At 26.5% G+C, this 19,881-nt stretch overlaps 2 protein-coding genes across 4 annotated transcripts in view; one reads left to right on the top strand and one right to left on the bottom strand.

The window, feature by feature from the left end:
• LOC126900115 (calcium permeable stress-gated cation channel 1) overlaps window positions 1-4,979 on the top strand; it is a 16,226-nt gene extending 11,247 nt beyond the window's left edge. Inside the window, exon 16 of the mRNA XM_050675602.1 lies at window positions 4,677-4,979. Within this exon, the coding sequence (XP_050531559.1) occupies window positions 4,677-4,700 (24 nt within the window). The 3' untranslated portion in view covers window positions 4,701-4,979. The remainder of the gene's footprint in view (window positions 1-4,676) is intronic.
• Window positions 1-18,540, bottom strand: part of LOC126900116 (protein PALS2) — a 20,455-nt gene extending 1,915 nt beyond the window's left edge. The window contains exons 1-8 of one of the 3 annotated variants that reach the window (XM_050675604.1): window positions 18,486-18,540; window positions 10,360-10,481; window positions 1,752-1,901; window positions 1,504-1,671; window positions 1,188-1,421; window positions 1,012-1,110; window positions 751-909; window positions 254-464 (exon numbers count right to left, since the gene is read on the bottom strand). In XM_050675604.1, the coding sequence (XP_050531561.1) occupies window positions 254-464; window positions 751-909; window positions 1,012-1,110; window positions 1,188-1,421; window positions 1,504-1,671; window positions 1,752-1,901; window positions 10,360-10,481; window positions 18,486-18,525 (1,183 nt within the window). In that variant the 5' untranslated portion in view covers window positions 18,526-18,540. Of the gene's footprint in view, window positions 1-253; window positions 465-750; window positions 910-1,011; window positions 1,111-1,187; window positions 1,422-1,503; window positions 1,672-1,751; window positions 1,902-3,754; window positions 4,034-10,359; window positions 10,482-13,023; window positions 13,281-18,485 lie in introns of those variants that run through there. The other 2 variants (XM_050675603.1, XM_050675606.1) reach the window with 2 other exon arrangements.
• Window positions 18,541-19,881: the final 1,341 nt, after the last annotated feature.

Genomic DNA, 19,881 nt, shown 5'->3' with positions numbered 1-19,881 from the left:
TCTTAATCAGGATATTAATAAGGAACTAGCAGTTTATGAAGCTTTTGGAATAATCCACCAATTTTTTAAAATTAAACACTATCTAAAGATTTGCATCGAAGCGTTTTTTTTTGATAGTGATTTTAATCACTGTCAGATATCATTATACTTGATCCAACTATGCCACGTCACCACTGTGCCGCGACCCCCCTGTGCTGGGTTTTTTTTTTTTTTTGCTTTTTTAATGAACTAATAATTATCAGTTTAAACTAACATGGAACAACTCCAGCAAACTTGTTGGGATCACTATTTATCAAACGATTTTTTAAAGTTCTTCTGCCTACTCCTGTAGTACCAATTAATGCTAGAGTGCGTCTTTTGAAAGGAGGCATTTTTGTTACTTCTTCATATAATATTAATTCTGCCTTGTCAAATTCACCATTCCATTTTGATTGATACATTTTTTTACACTTCTTTTTTGAAATCTAAAAAAATATAAATAAATATTTAATTTATTAGATTTGATAACAATAAATAAAAGAGGAAATGAACATTAATTTTGGAAAAAAAATAAATTTATAATTAAACAGAAAGTTAATTAATCTAATTATAGACATCAATCTAATGATTAACTATTTAATTTTTTTAATAAAATTATTTTAGAAAAAATTAAAAAATTGTCATTATTAAAAAATAATAAGTTGAAACACTAATACACAAAAAAGGATTTATTGCACCATTTACAGTGAAAGCTTTTGAAATTAAATTTACCCTAGTTCCACATATACTAATTTTATGAACATAATCAGCTTCAGGGGGAACAAAAGCTTTTCTTCTTTCTTCAAGTTCTTGAGAAGGGATCAATCTTGGTAGCTCATTCTTGCCAACTTTTGTTGCTTGCCACCAATTGGGATCTTTCTGGTCTAATACCTAAAACAAGCAAAAAAATTAAATCTAAAAAAGTTTATTGTTAAAAATAAATTCTAAAAATAGTAATATATAGAAAAAATAAAATATATTTTAAGAATTTACCTGAAGAATATCGCCATGCTTGAATGGCAAGCCTATTTCTTTACACGGAATAAGATTATCTTCATTAGGATCATAGTCAAAAAGTGCTCTCATGTAACACTGTTGAATTGAATAATTATTTATCCATTATAAGCTAAATAAAACATAATGAAATCATAATGGTTTAATTGAATTACTTGTTGGGTTTTAGCTGTATTTTTGTGATAAAATCCTGGAGCAATTCTTATTTGTAATGTGTCTTTACTTCGACTAACTTCATTCATTAAATCTTCTGGACTATCAACCCTTTCACCATTAATTTCTAATATAACATCTCCTTTCTTGAGTAGTCCCTGTCTCTCAATTGCTCCTCCAGATAAAATTCTAGCCACAATGAGGTTACCATTCTCATCTTGTTCTACTGTTAAGCCCTAAAATTTTAAACATTAACAAATATATTTTAAACTCACAATTTTTATTGAGTATATTTTATAAGTCTAGAAACTATTTTACCAAAGGTTCATCTGGTTTTTTACGTAATCCAATTACTTTGTATTGAGAAGACATCTTAGTTCCGTTTTTGTGTAGAGGTGGTGTAGGTGGCGTTGGTGGTAAATCAGGTCTTTCTAATGATCTTTTGAATCTTTTAATGGCTACTTTATCATGTATTTTTAAAAGTTCCTATAAAAGTAAATGTCATGTGTTGAAATAAAATATTTGTTCGAAATAAATAAAACTTCAATCGTCAGCTCTAAGCTTACCCTAAAATGTAATTTAGTAAAAATTGAGAGTAAATCTTTAGCAATTGGGTGTTTGGACAACTTGCATTGATGGCACACTTCGTTTAAAGTTTGCTTCGAATTACTAGCTACAGGTTCACAAGTTTGACACTCTTCTAAACAATTTTGAACCTTAAAAACAAATCGTGTTATGACGTTGACGTTTAATGCGGACATAACGATTTTTAAATTATTTATAACACAATGGAAATTTACAATAATTCATGAATAACTAAAATTTTTGTGAGAAAAATAATCGGAAACGTCTGTGAATATATAGAGTGAATAAAGAATACACGGCTAAAATAATGTTTTTATAACAATGGTGAATTGTTCTGAAATAACACGCGATCATATCATAGTCATGCAGCAACAAGACTCATACGGCCGTAGCTTACAAACAATACATTAAATATTATTGGTAGCTATTGACAACGATAAGTAATCAAACATTTCTACCAACTCTTGTGGTGAACTGGGGTTTCTAAATCAAAGTTCGATCCCCTTTTAAAGGTTGTTAGGAAAGAATCAAAATAATAAATATAATGTAACAGTCGCTAACGGAACTCTGACCGGTAAGTCAACAATCGATTTTTATTTTTATCCATACTTAATTGTCATTAATAGTAACAGGCATTTTCAAGCAATTAATACATTTTTAAATAATAATTCGGTTAACAAAATATTATTTCTAAAATATTATTCAGGATATAACATAAGATGCATTTTACAATTTCTAAATATTTACAAAATAATATAGGTTCACGTAACTAATGAATTCCTTATTGTGTTTTTCAAAATTCAAAAAATATTAAGTAAACATAATTTAAAATGATTTGTAAAAAGTTTCACAATACGCACATTTATGTTTCTTCCGAAATGATTTTGCATAATATGAACAATAAATAAATAAATATTCACGTATTCGATTTATGTAGTTTAGGAAGGCGCGAACCCAGAAGAAATTTGAAAAACCATTATTCAAAATGAGGACCTTTTTTAGAAAATAATTGTAATTGGAGGGAGCGGCATTGCTCCATACCGCCATTGTATCCGCGTCTCCTTTAGAGACAGGAATTTCGTTTTATACGATAAATAAACAAAACGCAACTGGACTATTGATTACACAAAAGTATATTACAATTAAAAACAATTGACGCCGTTTGACCTCGACCCCTTTTCTGGACAAGGACCGTTCGACAAAAATGTTTTCAGGAACATCCTAACGTTTCACCAAAAAAATGTTTTCGCGTGCGCCGTTAAAATAGATACAAACAATTAATAACAACTCATTAATTTTTTTCGTAAAATTAAACAAATTATGAATTTTATATAAAATTAAAAAATGAATATTTCTAAATAATAATAATAAATTTAAAAGAATAATTATATATTATCATTAAGATATATTGAGACACAAGTGATATTATTGGGCTCGTATAGGGGAATCTATACATCGAGAAATGAACAATATTACTATGGAAATCCTATACAATCGGAATGATTTTAAATTTGAAATTCATGTGGAATTTTAGACACCTCTTTTAGATTAAATCTCCTAAAAAATATTATTAAAGGATCTTTTTTAGCATATAAAAGGAGCGTTTCTAATTTGATTTTAACGGAACCAATAACTAAAAAAAACAAACAAAATTTCCAAATATACCGAAGGACGTTAAATTAGACGCGGAAAGCGTACAATATTTTTTTAATTTTTCTAAATACTCTATAGGCAACAACAATAACAAACCACGCCCGTTCAGAACAACTAAGATCTTTGTTATGAGTTTAGAAACCAAAACAATAACAATACTATCTCGTTAAAACCTGAGCTGCTCACAAACTCGGTAACGTCCAAAAATGATCATCTAACAAAAAAATTCAACACTTCCTCAAAAAAAAAAAAAATTACAGAAATTGTTTCAAAAAATCATAGGAAGTCATGAAAAGTTGGTGAAATGTGATGAAAAAATGACTCACTGTACCTTGTCGTTGAGGAATTCCTTTTCGGCCGCGCAGGACGTAAATACTTTGTGCGTTGGCGTCAAGATGTTTTTAAGTTATCTGTTAGTAAGCCGTGTGAGTATTCATCGTCGTGAACTGTTTATTTATTGTAAAACGTTACAAAACCGAAAAATCGTAAAACGCGGGTAATTTGCAACGAAATCGTTCAACAAGCGACGTGGTCACCACACTTCCCAAACACTTTACTACAATATGTTTGAACACTAACAACCGACTAGACGTGTCACTTGTTTTACTGAATACAACGAAGAGTAGGAGCATAACACTTCTGTAGGTGGGAGACGACGTATTGCAATATCGTTACTGTTGGTATATCATTTAGGTAGACGCTCGTGTACCTGTACAGAGAAGGGGCTGTGGTCGTCAACAGACAGACACAGGTGGTTAACGGATTTTTAAGGATTCTCAACGTGCGGACGGTACAGAAGAACCTGTCCGGATTTTTGACCTTTTCAAAACGTGTATATGAATACTCTTGTGTTCTTAATGAACATTTTCATTAGAAACTCGTACCTGTATAGTACTACTAATTGGCACTGTGACAGGAAAATATCTTGTCACTGTACGCAGCAAAACGACCTGTGTTAATACACACTGTATTCACTACCAGTAAATGCCTTTTAACAACTAAACAAATATCCTCGTTGTCTTGATAAGAAAATTCGACTTTCATTCAAATTAACGAGCTAAATTTTAACGACGATTTAACTTCCTCAAAATTTCGAAATAAAAGCAAATCTTTTAGATTTGCTGCAATTGAGATGTTTTAAGATCTGAAATTCAAATACTGTGCAATTTATTCTTGACTAAATAATTAACATTAAAAATATCTGTACCAAATATAAATCAATTGTACGAATATTAATTTTGAATTTTTTCTAGTTGTTTGCATTAACACATTCATAAATTGTTTTCCTGTTCGTTGCAACGACAAGGACAACCGGCGGCGGGATTTTCATTATACAGTAACTATGCAATAGACTATAGCCTCAAAGAATATTTTGGTTTTTGTCTTCAGGTTTTTGTAAGTTTCTTTTATTGTCATCATGTTCATAGTTGACCTCAAAACACCACTAGGGTTTATTATCTATAGGCTCAATGATCCCACTAAACCTTACATCTACAAAGATTTTATTTTATGAACTGTAATTGTTGTATAAGAAATCAAAGGTTTAAGTATTCATACCAAATTCCTCTACATTATATGTATTTATCTGATAAATTAAATGTCTTAAATAATCTAATTTCTATTAATAAACGTATTAATTAATTTTTTTTATATAAAATTATAATGTTTTGATAAATTCTACGTTGACGGGTAATGATAGTAGGAGTAGATTTTCATAAATGTACCCCAAATTCGCGTCCGAATACTGATGTTTACATATTTGGCATTTACTAATTAATAACGATAAAACTTATTTTATAGTTATGCAGTATTAGTATTAGTAGTATTTCTTAATTGTTGCACCTTTTAAAATACCCAAAATAGTTTGTCATTTGAAATACAATTAATGTTTATTGTGAAGTTAAAATTCCAAAGTATAGTAAAAATATTTAACCATTTTATCTAAACCCTGTCACTTATGTAACGAATAACAATATACATTAATTTACAATTTATTTTTTATTAAAAATACAATTCAATTTCAAGAACTATTATACTATTTTAGGGGTGTAGTCAAAGCTGGAATTGGAGTCTCAAGATCCCTTAGCGACTTAGAAATTTACTATAGGAAGGGTCCGTAAAACTTTCAAAATGTGAAATTATGAAAATTATACGGGAGCTTTACCCATTTACTATACCTCACTGCTATAATTTTGTGTCAGTGGAAGGGGGATTTCATGACTCTCTTGTGATTACGTAAATGTTCCTGTATTATGTTAAATAAAAAATTTTTCTTGTGTATATTGGAAAAGATAAATTACTATCTTACGTATCAAGAATACCTCTAAGTATAGTATTAGGTTACATATTTCCTTATGACAACAATGCACTTGTGTATTGTTAAGAAACGACAGCTGTTAAGTTAGTGATATATTCAATATATAAACGTATTCCTCGTTAGTTTAGATGACAAATAAAAAACTAAATTGATCTATGTCAATGATTTTTTTACTTTATTTTTTTAAAAATTATATTAAGTTTTAGTTTGAATTTATTTTTGGTACGTGTTAACATATATCATTCTTTCTTACTATTCTAAAAATTAAGTGACTATCGCCATTAATATTAAAATTTGTCCATTTCAAACAATGTAATTAACAAGTCTTTCACTTGTAACGATAAAAGTAATTGACAGCCGGTATTTAAGCAATATGTCGAAATGAGGGTGATCACCTTATTATACTCTAATAATTTTCCTTATTCTAAATTTCGTTTTAGGTACTTGTGCAATGTACGATATACAATGTAATAACTGAGAATGGAAATTAAAAATATTTCACGTTTTTCATTCGTTAAAAATCGCCCGATTATTAGACGCTTCATTCTCGGTAATAGAATTCTTTTTATGTCATTATAAATTATATTATTCACTTATGAATGATAAAACTGAAAATATTTCTACTCAAAGAAACTTATTTCAATTTGATATTTTATTTTTTGAGTAATGCAAAATATTTTATTTTATTCTCTTATAAAAAAAAAAAAATTGTAGATTTTAAAACCTATTAATTGTAATGTAATGTTATATTTATTTTAATAACTAAAATTTTAATATCATTCATAAGGTGTTGGTTCAGTTTTATTAATATATTAATTTGGTAATAGAAAAGGTGCACAATTTGTATTTGTGTTATTATGTTTATACAAGTCTTATTTCTGTTATTTTTAATACATTTTATCAGGTTACTTGTGGTATAACTTCAAGGAAAATTATTTTTAGTATATCACTCAAAAAATGTATTTTTATTGATGTTTGATAGTATAAGAAAACTCATTGATATTAACTATTCGAGTACTACAAGAATAGAGTAACTACAAGAACAAAAAAGTATTCAATACCGTATAATTTAAATTTCTAAATAAATATAAATAAATAATTCTGCTTATTTTTTAAGGCCCAAATATATTGAAAAAATAATGCATTTTGTTAAAAGTGTGTTAAGTTGAAGAATTAACACTTCATTAGAAGTTAATTTTTCTATCTACATGGAAAAATATTTTCTAGATTATAAATTAAATAAAAATAAGGGTAGTGTTAAATTGAGTCAAAACCAATATTTTGGCTCTAATATATAAATTTTTTTTTCTTTTCTAATTTGGTTGAAAAAATGTATACTAAAATTCATAAATATTTATTTTTATACTTCATAATATTAACTGACACTTTAATACAACTGTAGTATTGTTTCAATTTCCATAATCCCCAAGTAAATTTTACGTGGTTAAAATTCTACATGGAATCACATGGAAATAAAATTACCTAATTACTAGAATTAGTATTAAACATTAATAATAAAAACTGAATATAATTAATTATGAATTAAACTTACTTCGACTTATATTCATACAAATAAGAAGAGCCTTATTGAACAATACAACTAATATATTATGAAGAATTATAAAATAATTTTAAATATCATATTTCAAAAAAAAAAAAAATGTTTCATTAATTAAAAAAATAAAATAGATACCCTTATAAGATATAAGGGATGAACCGAAAAAATAATTAATAATTGATAAATCATAAAAAATGTATAACTAAAAAAGGATAAAAGTTTTTTAAGTAATCAAGTAGAATATGTTAAACGGATTATTCTATATAATCAATATACTTAATTATCTTCTATCTATACAATATGAAAAAATTAGAAATACTAATGTGCAGTAATTCATTGATGTCTATTTACAACAACACAATACAGTACATAACAGTTTTATAAATTATGAAGAAAACTGATATACCAATTAACTCATAAACGTCAATAACCAACTTAAACCTTTAAGTATAAAATGTAATATAATTTAAAACATTTTGCAAACGTTCCATTAACATATACCTATTTTCCATAATTTAGTGATTATAATTGCGATTAAACTTTGCTTTTAAAAATCATACTGTCATTAAGATATATGGAGTCAAAATTGTTGAGCTTAAACAAAAGTAGAAGATCATTTTTTATTAAAGAAGCTTCTTGAATACATTTGCTTTTAGACGTATCGTCATTAAACTGATAAAAAATTCCCAAAAAAAATCGTACACTAAAATAAATACTTAACAGTAATAGTCAAAGTTTATAATTCAGTAAACATAATTAATAACTCTTCGGTTATTTGAAAAATAATAATAGAAAATGGAAAGTAATTTTCTCTTAGAGTTCTTCTCTATGTTCTCTATTATGACAATGTCAGAATAACATGTAATAACTGTTAAATTTAAATAGAAATTTGACATATATTGATTATAAAAGAACTAAACATTTTAGTAATTATTTTCACACATTATATTAAATCCAAATGAACTTAGATTTCAAAAGGAATAGAACAATTGGTATTAATTGGTACTGAAACTGAAAAAAAAAAACGTCAAATAGAAAATTGATTGTAATATATTAAATAACACTTTACTTTATCTATTAAAAAATTAACACACAATTACACCAATGTTAGATAAAGTAACATTTTAATAGCCATTTTTAAAGAATAAATATGATTCAATATGAATCAATTATTATTAAAAAATTTACTGATTAAAAAATTGATTTTATTAACAAAGTTTATAAGAATATTTTAAAAATAATTTAATAACATGTTACTTTATGTAAGATATTCAAAGGAAAATCAGAAATGCTAGACCCGTATAAAGTGATAGGGAAAGCGGTTAAGAAAATCGTTTAATTAGGAAATAAATTTAAATATATCATAACATTAGGTCAATAATGATAAGTCAAAACAAAAAATGTCATTATCAAAGTTTTTCATATTTTTTACCTAATTTTTTAGACGAAAATAGAGGGGATCATACCCCCTCCCCAAAGATTTGTGATTTTTTTAATTTTGCGTTACCAACAAATTATGTTTTTGATTATTTGAAAAAATAAAATTGTGAAGCTCTTTTATTACAAGAAATGTTGATTAGTAGATAACAATTTTAGGTCAAGTACTCATCGAATTACAAACATTTTAATAGAGTTAGCATAGAACGCAGGCAGAGTATACGTACATCAGTACAAGCTGTTGCCATTCTCACTCAATGAGTATTTGTACTAGGATTATTATCGACCTATTGAAAGTTTTTGTAAGAAAAGAAATAAAAAATGGATATTTTGAAAAAAAAATGCTTTAAACGTAGTCTAAGAAGGCATAATTAAAAAAAAATTTTCAAAAAAATGATAATTTTTTCATAACTTATAAATATTGTCAGTTAAATTTAAGAAAACTTAATTATTATTAGTTAAAAATATGTTTTTCAAATACACAGGAATCAGACAAAAATATACGAATTTTCTTGTCTTCTAAATGTTATTACTTATTTTATTGGTCACCATCTCTTATATATCGCCCGTATTTCAAAAGTTAGAGTTTTTAAAATGTTAAATCCATTATTAAATTTAAATAAAAAAAGTTATTAATTTAGTTGCAGTTTTATACATTTAATAAATATAATGTATTACTATTAATCATATAAATAGAGTAAAAACTCTATTTACACGGTAGTCCACAATATATAGATATAAAAAAAAATTGTCTCATTTCCGCTCACGCATTGTCAAAGGTTTAACGTTTATTCATTATAGTTAAAAAAGGGTTTCATTATTTTAAATATTTAACTGATACTGTAGGTATTTTCAGTGGCGTATTTAGATATTTATAATGGAGGGGGCACAACAAATGATCATGAATAAGGTACCATAAAATAACTTTTTTTTTTGCTCATAACTTTTGTTAACACATAAAACACATATTTTAGATTTTTTTAAAAAAAAATCTGTTATTTGTTTTGAATCCATTTTGATTAATAAAAATATTTCTTTTTATGCAGTTGTATCTCTACGTAATAAACACTTCAAAAATAGGTGATAACAATAACGAGACAACTGTGCGGGCGTCAAATTTTACTCCACTAGACAACTATATTGACTAACATTTCATATTATCGATAATCAAAAAATTACTTTTTCAAATGATATTATATATTATTATATTGCTTGATAAAATATTTACATGACTCAGTCAATGGGGTAAACATGTGCCCCTGTGCACATATTTTAAATATGCCACTTGGTATTTTTTAACATTAATCAACTAACTAAAATAATTATTTATACTTTAATATAAAAAAATGCCAAAGAACAACGGTAAAATATCACGTATAAAATATACAAATCTCTCATATTTAGTCTCATTAATTTATTTTAAGTGATTGAAACTTTTAAGATGATAAAACGGCTAACTCTGTAGCACATATACTAATTTATTTATTATATGTGAAATTGCAATATATTATTTTACTCTCCATTGATCATTTTGTAAACACTTACTATATCTGTCCCTATTTTGGGGAAGTACAATTATATTCAAGATCCAACATTGTATAAAAATAATATATTGCTGTCTTACTTTAACAATAGATTCCATAGTTGGATTGCCCATTAAAGTTTTGAGAAAAATTATATCAGTCTCTTTAGCTTCAACATGACGATTAATTTCATCAATATTGTCTCGAACATACTGAAAAGCAGCTAAAAATGTAAAAAAAAAAATAATGAATCAATTCACATAATATTACGGGTATTTAAAAATAAAAATTATATCAATCCGTTTAAAATAAAATTAATTTGAATTTTGTCTTTATAAATGGGGCAAACGAAAGAGAAATTTTTCCTATAATCTTAAAATAAAAAATTTAGTTTGATCGTATTATTGCTTTCAACTTGAGGTATATATAATCCCCTTAATTTCATTATAGTTTCACCTTACAGAATTAATTCCGCGTGATTAAAAATAAATAAATTGAAATAAATATTAATAGTGTAGTAACTAAATTTGTAGAAAAATCTTATCACATATCTTATATCATATCATATACATTATCTTGTATGATACTTTGAATCTAACACTCTTAAAATGCAGAATACAAAACGCGTTTCATATGAATAAAAGCATTTTCTAAATCCAACAACCGTGATATTACTGAAATATTTTATAATAATATAACAGATTAAATATTTGTGAAACATCCGTAAAATAAAATTCATTAAACTAATTTTTTTTATAAAGTTTTTGTTTCTGAAACAATACATTTATTTTATTTTGGAAAAATATACCATAAATTAGAAAAGAAAGAGAACCGTGTGGGTGTTTAAAAAGTATATTTTAAAGTAAACCATAAATTTATATAAAATTTCATTTAAAAAAATGTCTAGCTCTTAAATTTGTATTAATTAAAGTAATTTTATTTAATTTATTAAAGCAATTTAAAAGTAATTTTATTGTTCCTTTAAAAATAAAAATAATCAGATGCTTCAAGACTCATTCATATTACTAAATCGTAATATTTTCAAACTACGATGTGATTAACTATATTACTACAAATTTATGTAATATTTGATAATTATTTTTTCGATTTGCAATAATTCGTGGGAATATTCAATTTTAAGTGTACTTTAAAAAACTTGAAACGTTATTATTTGCACTACAGTTGTATGGTATAAAACTATACAAAATGAACGTTATGGATCAAAGTTAAAAAGCATAATTCATTCTTCTTTTTCCTCGCCTTAATCCCAACTACTTGGATTCGACCATAAAGCATAATTCAAGTATTTAATAACTTGACATATAGACGTAAATAGTAAAATATTTTTGAGTGAGCTGAATTTCTTGTTTTTCTTATATTACTTATATAAAATATTAAAATGTCTGTAAAAGAAGATTAAGTTCAAAATATTTTTTTAGAAAATTGTTTCTAAAATATATTGAAAAAGCATATCTGCCACTATTTTTTTACAATAATTAAATTTTTTATTTCTAAAATGTCCTCATTTAAAAATATTTCCTAGAACTGTGCTTCATTAAATTTAAATTAAATAAACAGTGATATAACTTAAAATTAGCACCTCTATTGAATAAGAACACATAAAATCACAAATGTCTTCATCCCATACTTCCACACTTTGAGTAGTTATAATGCATAATAAAAAATATATGGATATCGAATCTATCCAACAAAATTCAATTCTATGGACGATAAAATGAACAATTTTTAAATAACTTATAAAAGATTACATAAGAAAATAATTAAAAAACATTTATGTATAATATATCAGTTGTATAAAAAAACAATTTAGAATTGTTTAAGTTGAACCCATTTTAACGATTTTGTTATATTATACTTTCATAAAATAAATAAATAAATAATAATAATAGTTCAAAATGTTCAGATTAATTGGTAAAAAGTTAGTTCCAGACAGATAAGACGATTTCATACCATCAGCCATAAAAAAATATACTTAAGAAGAATGATATACCACAAGATTAAAATTGTTGTAAGATAATAATGGGAACTTACATTTCTGTATAATTTTTTAACAAAAGCGTATAATATTGAATATTTTAATAAAAAAAAAGGGACTATTATAATTAATTATTAGTAGTAAACATGTGTCATCCTCCTATTAAATCACTAGTTATAAACATAAGTGAAATTTTGGGGGTCTAGAAGGAGCTCAGCACTCCCTAATTCTATTACAAATTCCCAATAATTATGAAAGAAAGAAATGAAGAGATTTTGTTCAAATTGGATCTATGCTATAGAAGTAAAAATAATGTTACAATAAAATAATATTCTTACAAGAGACATAAATAAGTGGCACGACCAGGGAAGATTAGGGGGTTGTAACTCCCTAATCAACATATAATTTTTGGTCATGATGATAATTTTTTTCCCCCATTTAAGTTTATTTAAATGGATTCAAAGAAAATAATTTTGGGGAGCAGAAAAAAAAAAGTTATTACTTCCCCTCTAAAATTGTTTATTAATTGTCACAACAGCCTTGTATAATAATTATGTCACCTCAATAGATTACTTTAAGAAAGGTTGTTAAAAATGTCAATAATGTACGACTGAGAGTGGGTCAAGCGTCATATATTCATCGTTCAATAAACTTTTTAATGTATCTGATGACAATTGGACAGTTATTCAGTCTTGCATTTAATTATTTTAATAGAAAAGCGTGATTGACGAATTTTTAAGAGCAGATTCATAGATGAACTTGTACTAACCATTATCGTGTACTTTCTGTAACGAAATTTGATCCATGCTGGCCAGCAATTCGCGGCGATCCGATTTGCTTCTACCAAAAAACACCATGTCGGAGGGTTGTAATATTTGAGACGCGGTTAAAGAATGATTAAAGAAAAACAGATAATTATTTATTGAAATTATAATTTATTAATGAGATTTCGCTACGAAGGCGACTTCGTACGCAATACTGTAACAGCGACACTCATGTTGCTCATGCGTGTGAACGTGCACTGAACACGGTGTTCGCCAGTAATAAAATATTGTACTCTGCTGACGTTCCAGTGTATGCCAATGGGTAATGAGTGGAGTGTATAGTGCGTGCGGGCAACATGGCCAAGCATAGGCTGACTCTAAGTTGTGACGATCAGGAGAAAAACTTGAAGTAGTTTGAAAACAAAATACACTCTCACACGAATTCCTGTGCTCGGATGACTCGGAAACCTGGTCTCGCGAGATCCACTTCTTCTACAGTTGTTAGTCATAGAACGTCCATTCTTAATAGAACATGTGCGCTTGTTTTACCCGTGCGCCCAACACAACTGACGACCACGCCTTTTCCAGTACAGTGCCGTTCAAGTAAATTGTAAAATGACATTTTATCCGAAGAAGCCCGTGTTGAAGTGGTATAGGCAATTCATTATACAGCTATTAAGCTATATTTGATTTATAGACAAATTAATTAAGCTAAAAAATAGTTGGATCAAGTATAATGATATCTAACAGTGATTAAAATCACTATCAAAAATAAACGCTTCGATGCAAATCTTTAGATAGTGTTTAATTTTAAAAAAATTGGTGTTTTATTCCAAAAGCTACTTGATCTGCTGGTTCCTTATTAATATCTCGATTAAGATAAAGTATGTCGAATGGAAAAGGGTTTATTAAAAAATATTATTTCTCATAAAAAAATTGTGTGGATCCATAAACTTTTCAATAAGTTATAGCATTATAAAGTTAAATATAATATAAATAATAAAATCGAGAATTTTCACACGAAAATAGCATTCGGTAGCCATTTTCGCCGTGAAGACAAGTCCAGAGGTCAAATTTTTTTTTTTCAAATTAAAGTACATTACATTAGCTTTAATTTAAGATATATATAAAAGTGTCAGACCTTCCGGAACATTTTCAAAAGTTATGTTGAAAAAGTAAATTTGTTGTGAAAAAGTTGTCATTTTAAATTCCCCCCTGTGGGCAGAAAAAAGGTCAAATTTACAGAAAAAATATACCAAATGATAGGTAAAGATATCAAGCATCTATAAAAAAAAAAAAATTATATTCATATGTTCATTTTTGAAAAAGTTATGACAGTTTTTAGTAAAAAAAATTGAAAAAATTTCGAAAATTAGCGATTTTTAAATTTGTAATTTTTTTGGAGGTTTCCCCCATTTACGGGGAACAAGGGAAATTTTTTCAATTTTGAAGGGTAATGTCTTCGACTAGATACGATTTGTGATCTTTTGACGTATCGTTGAAAGAAATCTGTTCGGTGAGAGCTGAGAAAAAGTGGTAACAGACACAAAAAAAAAAAAAACACATCATAGTAAAACCAATACCTTCTCAGCTTTGCATCGAAGCTAAAAGTAGTCATCTAACTCAGAGTTATTGATTTCTATATTAAAAACTAATATAATGAAATAATAAAGCTCTTAAGTTACCTTAAATTTTTATAACATTATTAACGAAAGAAAATATTTATTTTATTATTATACAACAATCATTTTTTAATACATTATCTACACGTTTTTATATTTAAAATTTTAAAGTATCTATATGTTTAAAATGATTAAAAAAAAAACGATGCCCTTTTATCTGAGAGAAATATGTAAGTAATTCATCATAAAAATCGGTAAAAACATCGATACACAAATTTTTTTCAAAGCAAATAACAATTTGTAAAAACTTGTAGATTATTTTAGCATTAATGCGAAGTTAAGAAGATACTTGTTTTATAATGATGTGTGTTTTCCTTAATGTCTCTCCATGAAAATTCTCAGCTATCAATAGACTGATTTCAATAAACGTTACGTTAAAAAAAAACTGATTTTAATCTAGCTGAATATATCATCAAAAATCGAAAAAAACCCTAATTTTAAGAAATTTAGAAAAACACCTCAAAATTACGGTATTGTAAAAAACAATTTTTCTACATTTTAAAATTTCTGTAACTTTAAAAAAAATTTATCTAAATAAAAATTTTACACAGATTTTAATTGAAAAAGACAGTAAAATTTTTTTTTAATATGCTTTTTATCAAAATTCAAGGAAAAATCTGGGACTGAACAGGTTTGAAAGATATCATCCATGCATGTACAAAAAGTTTTTTTTACTTCGTTTTTAAAAAAATTTTTCGGAATGTCTGCCCTATTTTATTCTACATCAAATTAAAGCTATTGAATTGCATTAAAATATTAAAAAAAATTCTTCACAATTGTTGTATTATGAGAAATCATCCGTCAAAAAATTACATTATTTTCGATGAAGTCCTATAATGGGATTTTTACTCTTTATGTGCAGAATAGTAATTGTGTGTTTAGGTTATATGATTACAAACAATTTCCAATGCATATTATGTGATAAGTCATGTAATGTAATATATGAATGAAATTTTGAATCAATGTAATTTTAAAATTAAATTTATAAAAATTATTGTGAATTTAATAGATTGGCATCGAAGCGTTGTTTATGATAGTGATGTAAATCACTATAAGATATTTTATACTCGTCCCAACTGTTCCGTGACCCCACTGTGCTGGATTTTTTAACATAAAAATGACCCCTTTTGAAATTACCATATTCAGGATTTACGGAGAGTTGATTTTTTATTAACAAGTAACATTGAAAAAACTTTAGTAATCAACAAATTTATTGTTAATATACTGTCGACAAATAAATATTTTGTTCTAGTAACAAAAATAACTCATTTATTTAACATAAAAAAAATTGTCGAATATATTTTTTTCTGCGAATCTGAACATATTTTACCTCATTAATAAGATTAATACGTAAAAAAATTGCACTTTTTTCTAGAATTTTATTCTTCCAAAAGTCAAGTACCATTCAAATCTTATATAAACATACGTTATTCAGTAAAGTGTTGTTTTAAGGACTCGCTCAATTTTAGGACGGAAACAGCCTATAGATCCGACACGGGTCATAATATTTTAGCGGAAATACGTTGCATTGTTCAACTTTTTATATGCTATCTAATACTTATTGTAGTATGTAATAGTTACCACATAGTATTAATTACGTGGAACTTATACGGATAAGAAACATTTTCTAGTATTATATTTAAATAAAAGAGTCCGTAATTCATATTTTATTTACAAAAAAAATAATGTTATTTCTATGGCATACAAAAAATTTAAAACGTATAGTGTAATAAAATAGCACTTAAAAATCATAGTATGTAGTAATAATTTATTTAAATATCATTCATTCGGCTTTTAAAATTATTAAATGATTAAAAATAAGTATAATTGAATTTATATGTCATCGGTAAAATTATTTGTAAACAGTGTAATTTGGGTTGCATTATTTTTTTCAGTACGTAATGAAATATACATTGTATTTATTATTTATTATTATAAATGTATTTCTATGGTTAATCTTCAAAAGAAAAATAATGCAACCCATCATATAGTATGGAATAAGAGTTTGTAAATTCAGCAAAATCAACTTGTTAGTTTTAAAGTCAATTAGAAAAAAATAAAATTAATTTTTACGATATCGTGTATTAAAAACTTTAATAAATAAAATTAGTTAATTATGTATGTTGATAAAAGGCATTACCGTCAAAAATTGAAAAAATTTCCCTCGTTCTCTGTAAATGGGGAAAACCTCCAAAAAAATTACAAATTTAAAAATCGCTAATTTTCGACATTTTTTCAATTTTTTTCCTTAAAACTGCCATAACTTTTTTAAAAATGAACAAATCAATATAATTTTTTTATTTAAGATGCTTGATGTTTTTACTTATCAATTGGTATATTTTTTTATAAATTTGACCCTTTACGTCCCCACAGAGGGGATTTAAAATGACAATTTTTCCACAAAAAATTAACTTTTTCGACTTAACTTTTGAAAGTGATCCGGAAAGTTTGACACTTTTATGTATATCTTAAATTAAAGCTAATGTAATCTACTTTATTATGGAAAAAAAAATTTCGGACTTTATTTTGTCTTCATGGTGAAAGTGGCTACCAAATCCTATTTTTGTGTGAAAATTCTCGATTTTATTTTATACATTTTTAACTTTATAATGCTATAACTTATTGAAAAGTCTATGGATCAACACAATTTCGTTATGAGAAATAATATTTATACCCTTTTTTCATTCGATATAATTTATCTTAATCAGAATATTAATAAGAAAATAGCAGATCATGTAGCTTTTGGAATAATAATTTTTTAAAATTAAACACTATCTAAAAATTTGTATCGAAGCGTTTTTTTTTATAGTGATTTTAATCACTGTCAGATATCATTATACTTGATCCAACTATACCACGTCACCACTATTCCGCGACTCTTTTGTGCTGGGTTTTTTTACATGATAATGGAAATTTATATTAATGTTTTTTTAAATTTTGGAGGTTAAGCTTCTTCTAGTTTCATCTAAGCTTAGAACTAAATTATAATATTTTTTGAACTTTAAGCTAAAATGGTAATTTCTATTGAAAAATTAGTTTTATCAGCACACAAATTGCAACGACGGATCTATGGGGCACGTGCCCCTTCTTCCTTAGACAAACATTTCATACTTAACCAAAGTATCTTGAATGATAAAAGAAGCCCAAAATTGAATTCAACGTCTAATAACTTTTTGCGCTCTCCTATCAAAAAATTCTCGATCCACCTCTGTCAAAGTATTTAATAAGTAACCAGTAAATATAATGAACATGCCAACCCTACAATATATTGTTATAGTACCCATATTATGCGTATCTTAACAACACCAATTTTCATTTCAAATTGATAAACATAAATTAACACTTTCTTAATTAAATTACTAAAAATAAAAATTTTATATCTCCTCAGGCGTAACTTAAGTAACTTTTTAGATTTTATAAATATTTCAAAATTTTAACTGATATTCTCAAAAGCTTATAGTCATACAGTATATTTTACATTATACATTATATCACGATAGACTTAATATTAAGAATGAGTAAAAGAAAAAAAACTTTATTTTTATATTGTTAAAATATCTAATAAATAGAAATATTATATTACTTAATAGATTTTTAAGATTAGAACGATGAAAGAGCAAAGCCATCAAATCCAATACATTTTCTCAGAGCTCGCACTTAAAAGGGTTTTACAAGCGTAATTAAGAAGTTTTACTAAAAATATACAAAAATTGTCCTGTAATGTCTAAGATTCTTATCAAACTAATTTATATTTAATACAAGTTTATAAGAAAATTAACACTTACCAAGTTTATTATTATATTTGGTTCTATTAGACAAACTCATCTTTAATACTAAACAATTTTCCGCTTCGTTTTCAAACGATGTAGATATTCAAAATAAATAAATAAATGTTTTATTTAAGAAAAATAATGAACCATTTTCCATGTAAAATTGAAGCGATATTTGTTCGGCTTCCCTTCCGCTATATTACTAGCAAAATATATAAACTGCAATAGAATCATATCTTTTAAATATAGTCTTTTTGTTCTTGGTTAACCTTTGCTGCATTGTTCATTTTAAAACACCCGGCTATGTTTTAAAAAATATAAAACAGCACTATGCTATAATAGTTAACAATTAGGGTGGTAAGACTAGGAAGCCTGAAGAATAAAACGCGCAGGAACAAGCTCTGGTAGCGACCACGATAGAACTACGCGATGTCGAGCAAATGCATCGTGTTTAAAAGTGAAATACAGAACATTGCAGAATAGTATCATATATGTATTTGTTTATACTATAACAAAGCGTTATACATTTTAACGGAGTCATTTGTAGTTATATATATATATATTTATATATTGTTATCTTAGACGATTCTTCGTAAATAAATAATGACCCATTGCCGTGACCAATGAATTTTTCCGATAACAAAATAACACGGTTATTAAGCAAGGACTTAAATTTTTTACTAGATTGAGAAAACTTTCTAAAACACATTCGAAATAATAATAATAATTAAATTATGATAACTATAAATAGTGTTGATACGATCACATTTGTATGTGCTCATATCTCTGTCTCCCATAACATCATTGTACCGTTTAATACACATATATAAATATATATATAATTAACACAGTGACATACAACAATACTAACAAGAGGGCGAACTGCACACATAAACACTTTTTGCAATTCACGGCCAATGTGCCATAATAAGATATCCCTACGACAGTTGACCTTTTACCATCTTCGCGATCACTACTTTTGTCTGATAATTAACTTAACTTTGCTACCCCGTATATTGTGTGTGTGTGTCGCCGTCAGCTCCCTGTTCGATTATATCATCTCTAGGTGTCCAGCAGGTTGTATTATCTATTTAATATTTCAATTGCTTAATAAATATTTATTTATATCGTTGTTAACCAAAAGTGTTATATATATATATATATATATATATTGTAGTGCGACCCTTGGTAAGGGAATATAAATTAAATAGGAAACTTCAGTACCTAAGGTAGATATAGCCTAGCCAGCATTCCCCGTTGGTCCCTTAGAATACTGTCGACGGGCATTTAGGCTCAACCCCTAAATAGCGACGTAACAGTGTACATATTAAACAATAATTAATTTGATTTATAATTTTGCATCACTTCTTAGAGGTTAAACTTGTGCTAGCTTTTATGAATTATAAATAAT

The sequence above is a fragment of the Daktulosphaira vitifoliae genome, unplaced genomic scaffold (assembly GCF_025091365.1).
Source record: "Daktulosphaira vitifoliae isolate Bord-2020 unplaced genomic scaffold, ASM2509136v1 Scaffold_2, whole genome shotgun sequence".
Classification (NCBI taxonomy): domain Eukaryota; kingdom Metazoa; phylum Arthropoda; class Insecta; order Hemiptera; family Phylloxeridae; genus Daktulosphaira; species Daktulosphaira vitifoliae.
Note: the sequence above shows the minus strand (reverse complement) of the source record. Positions and strands in the feature narration are given on the sequence as shown.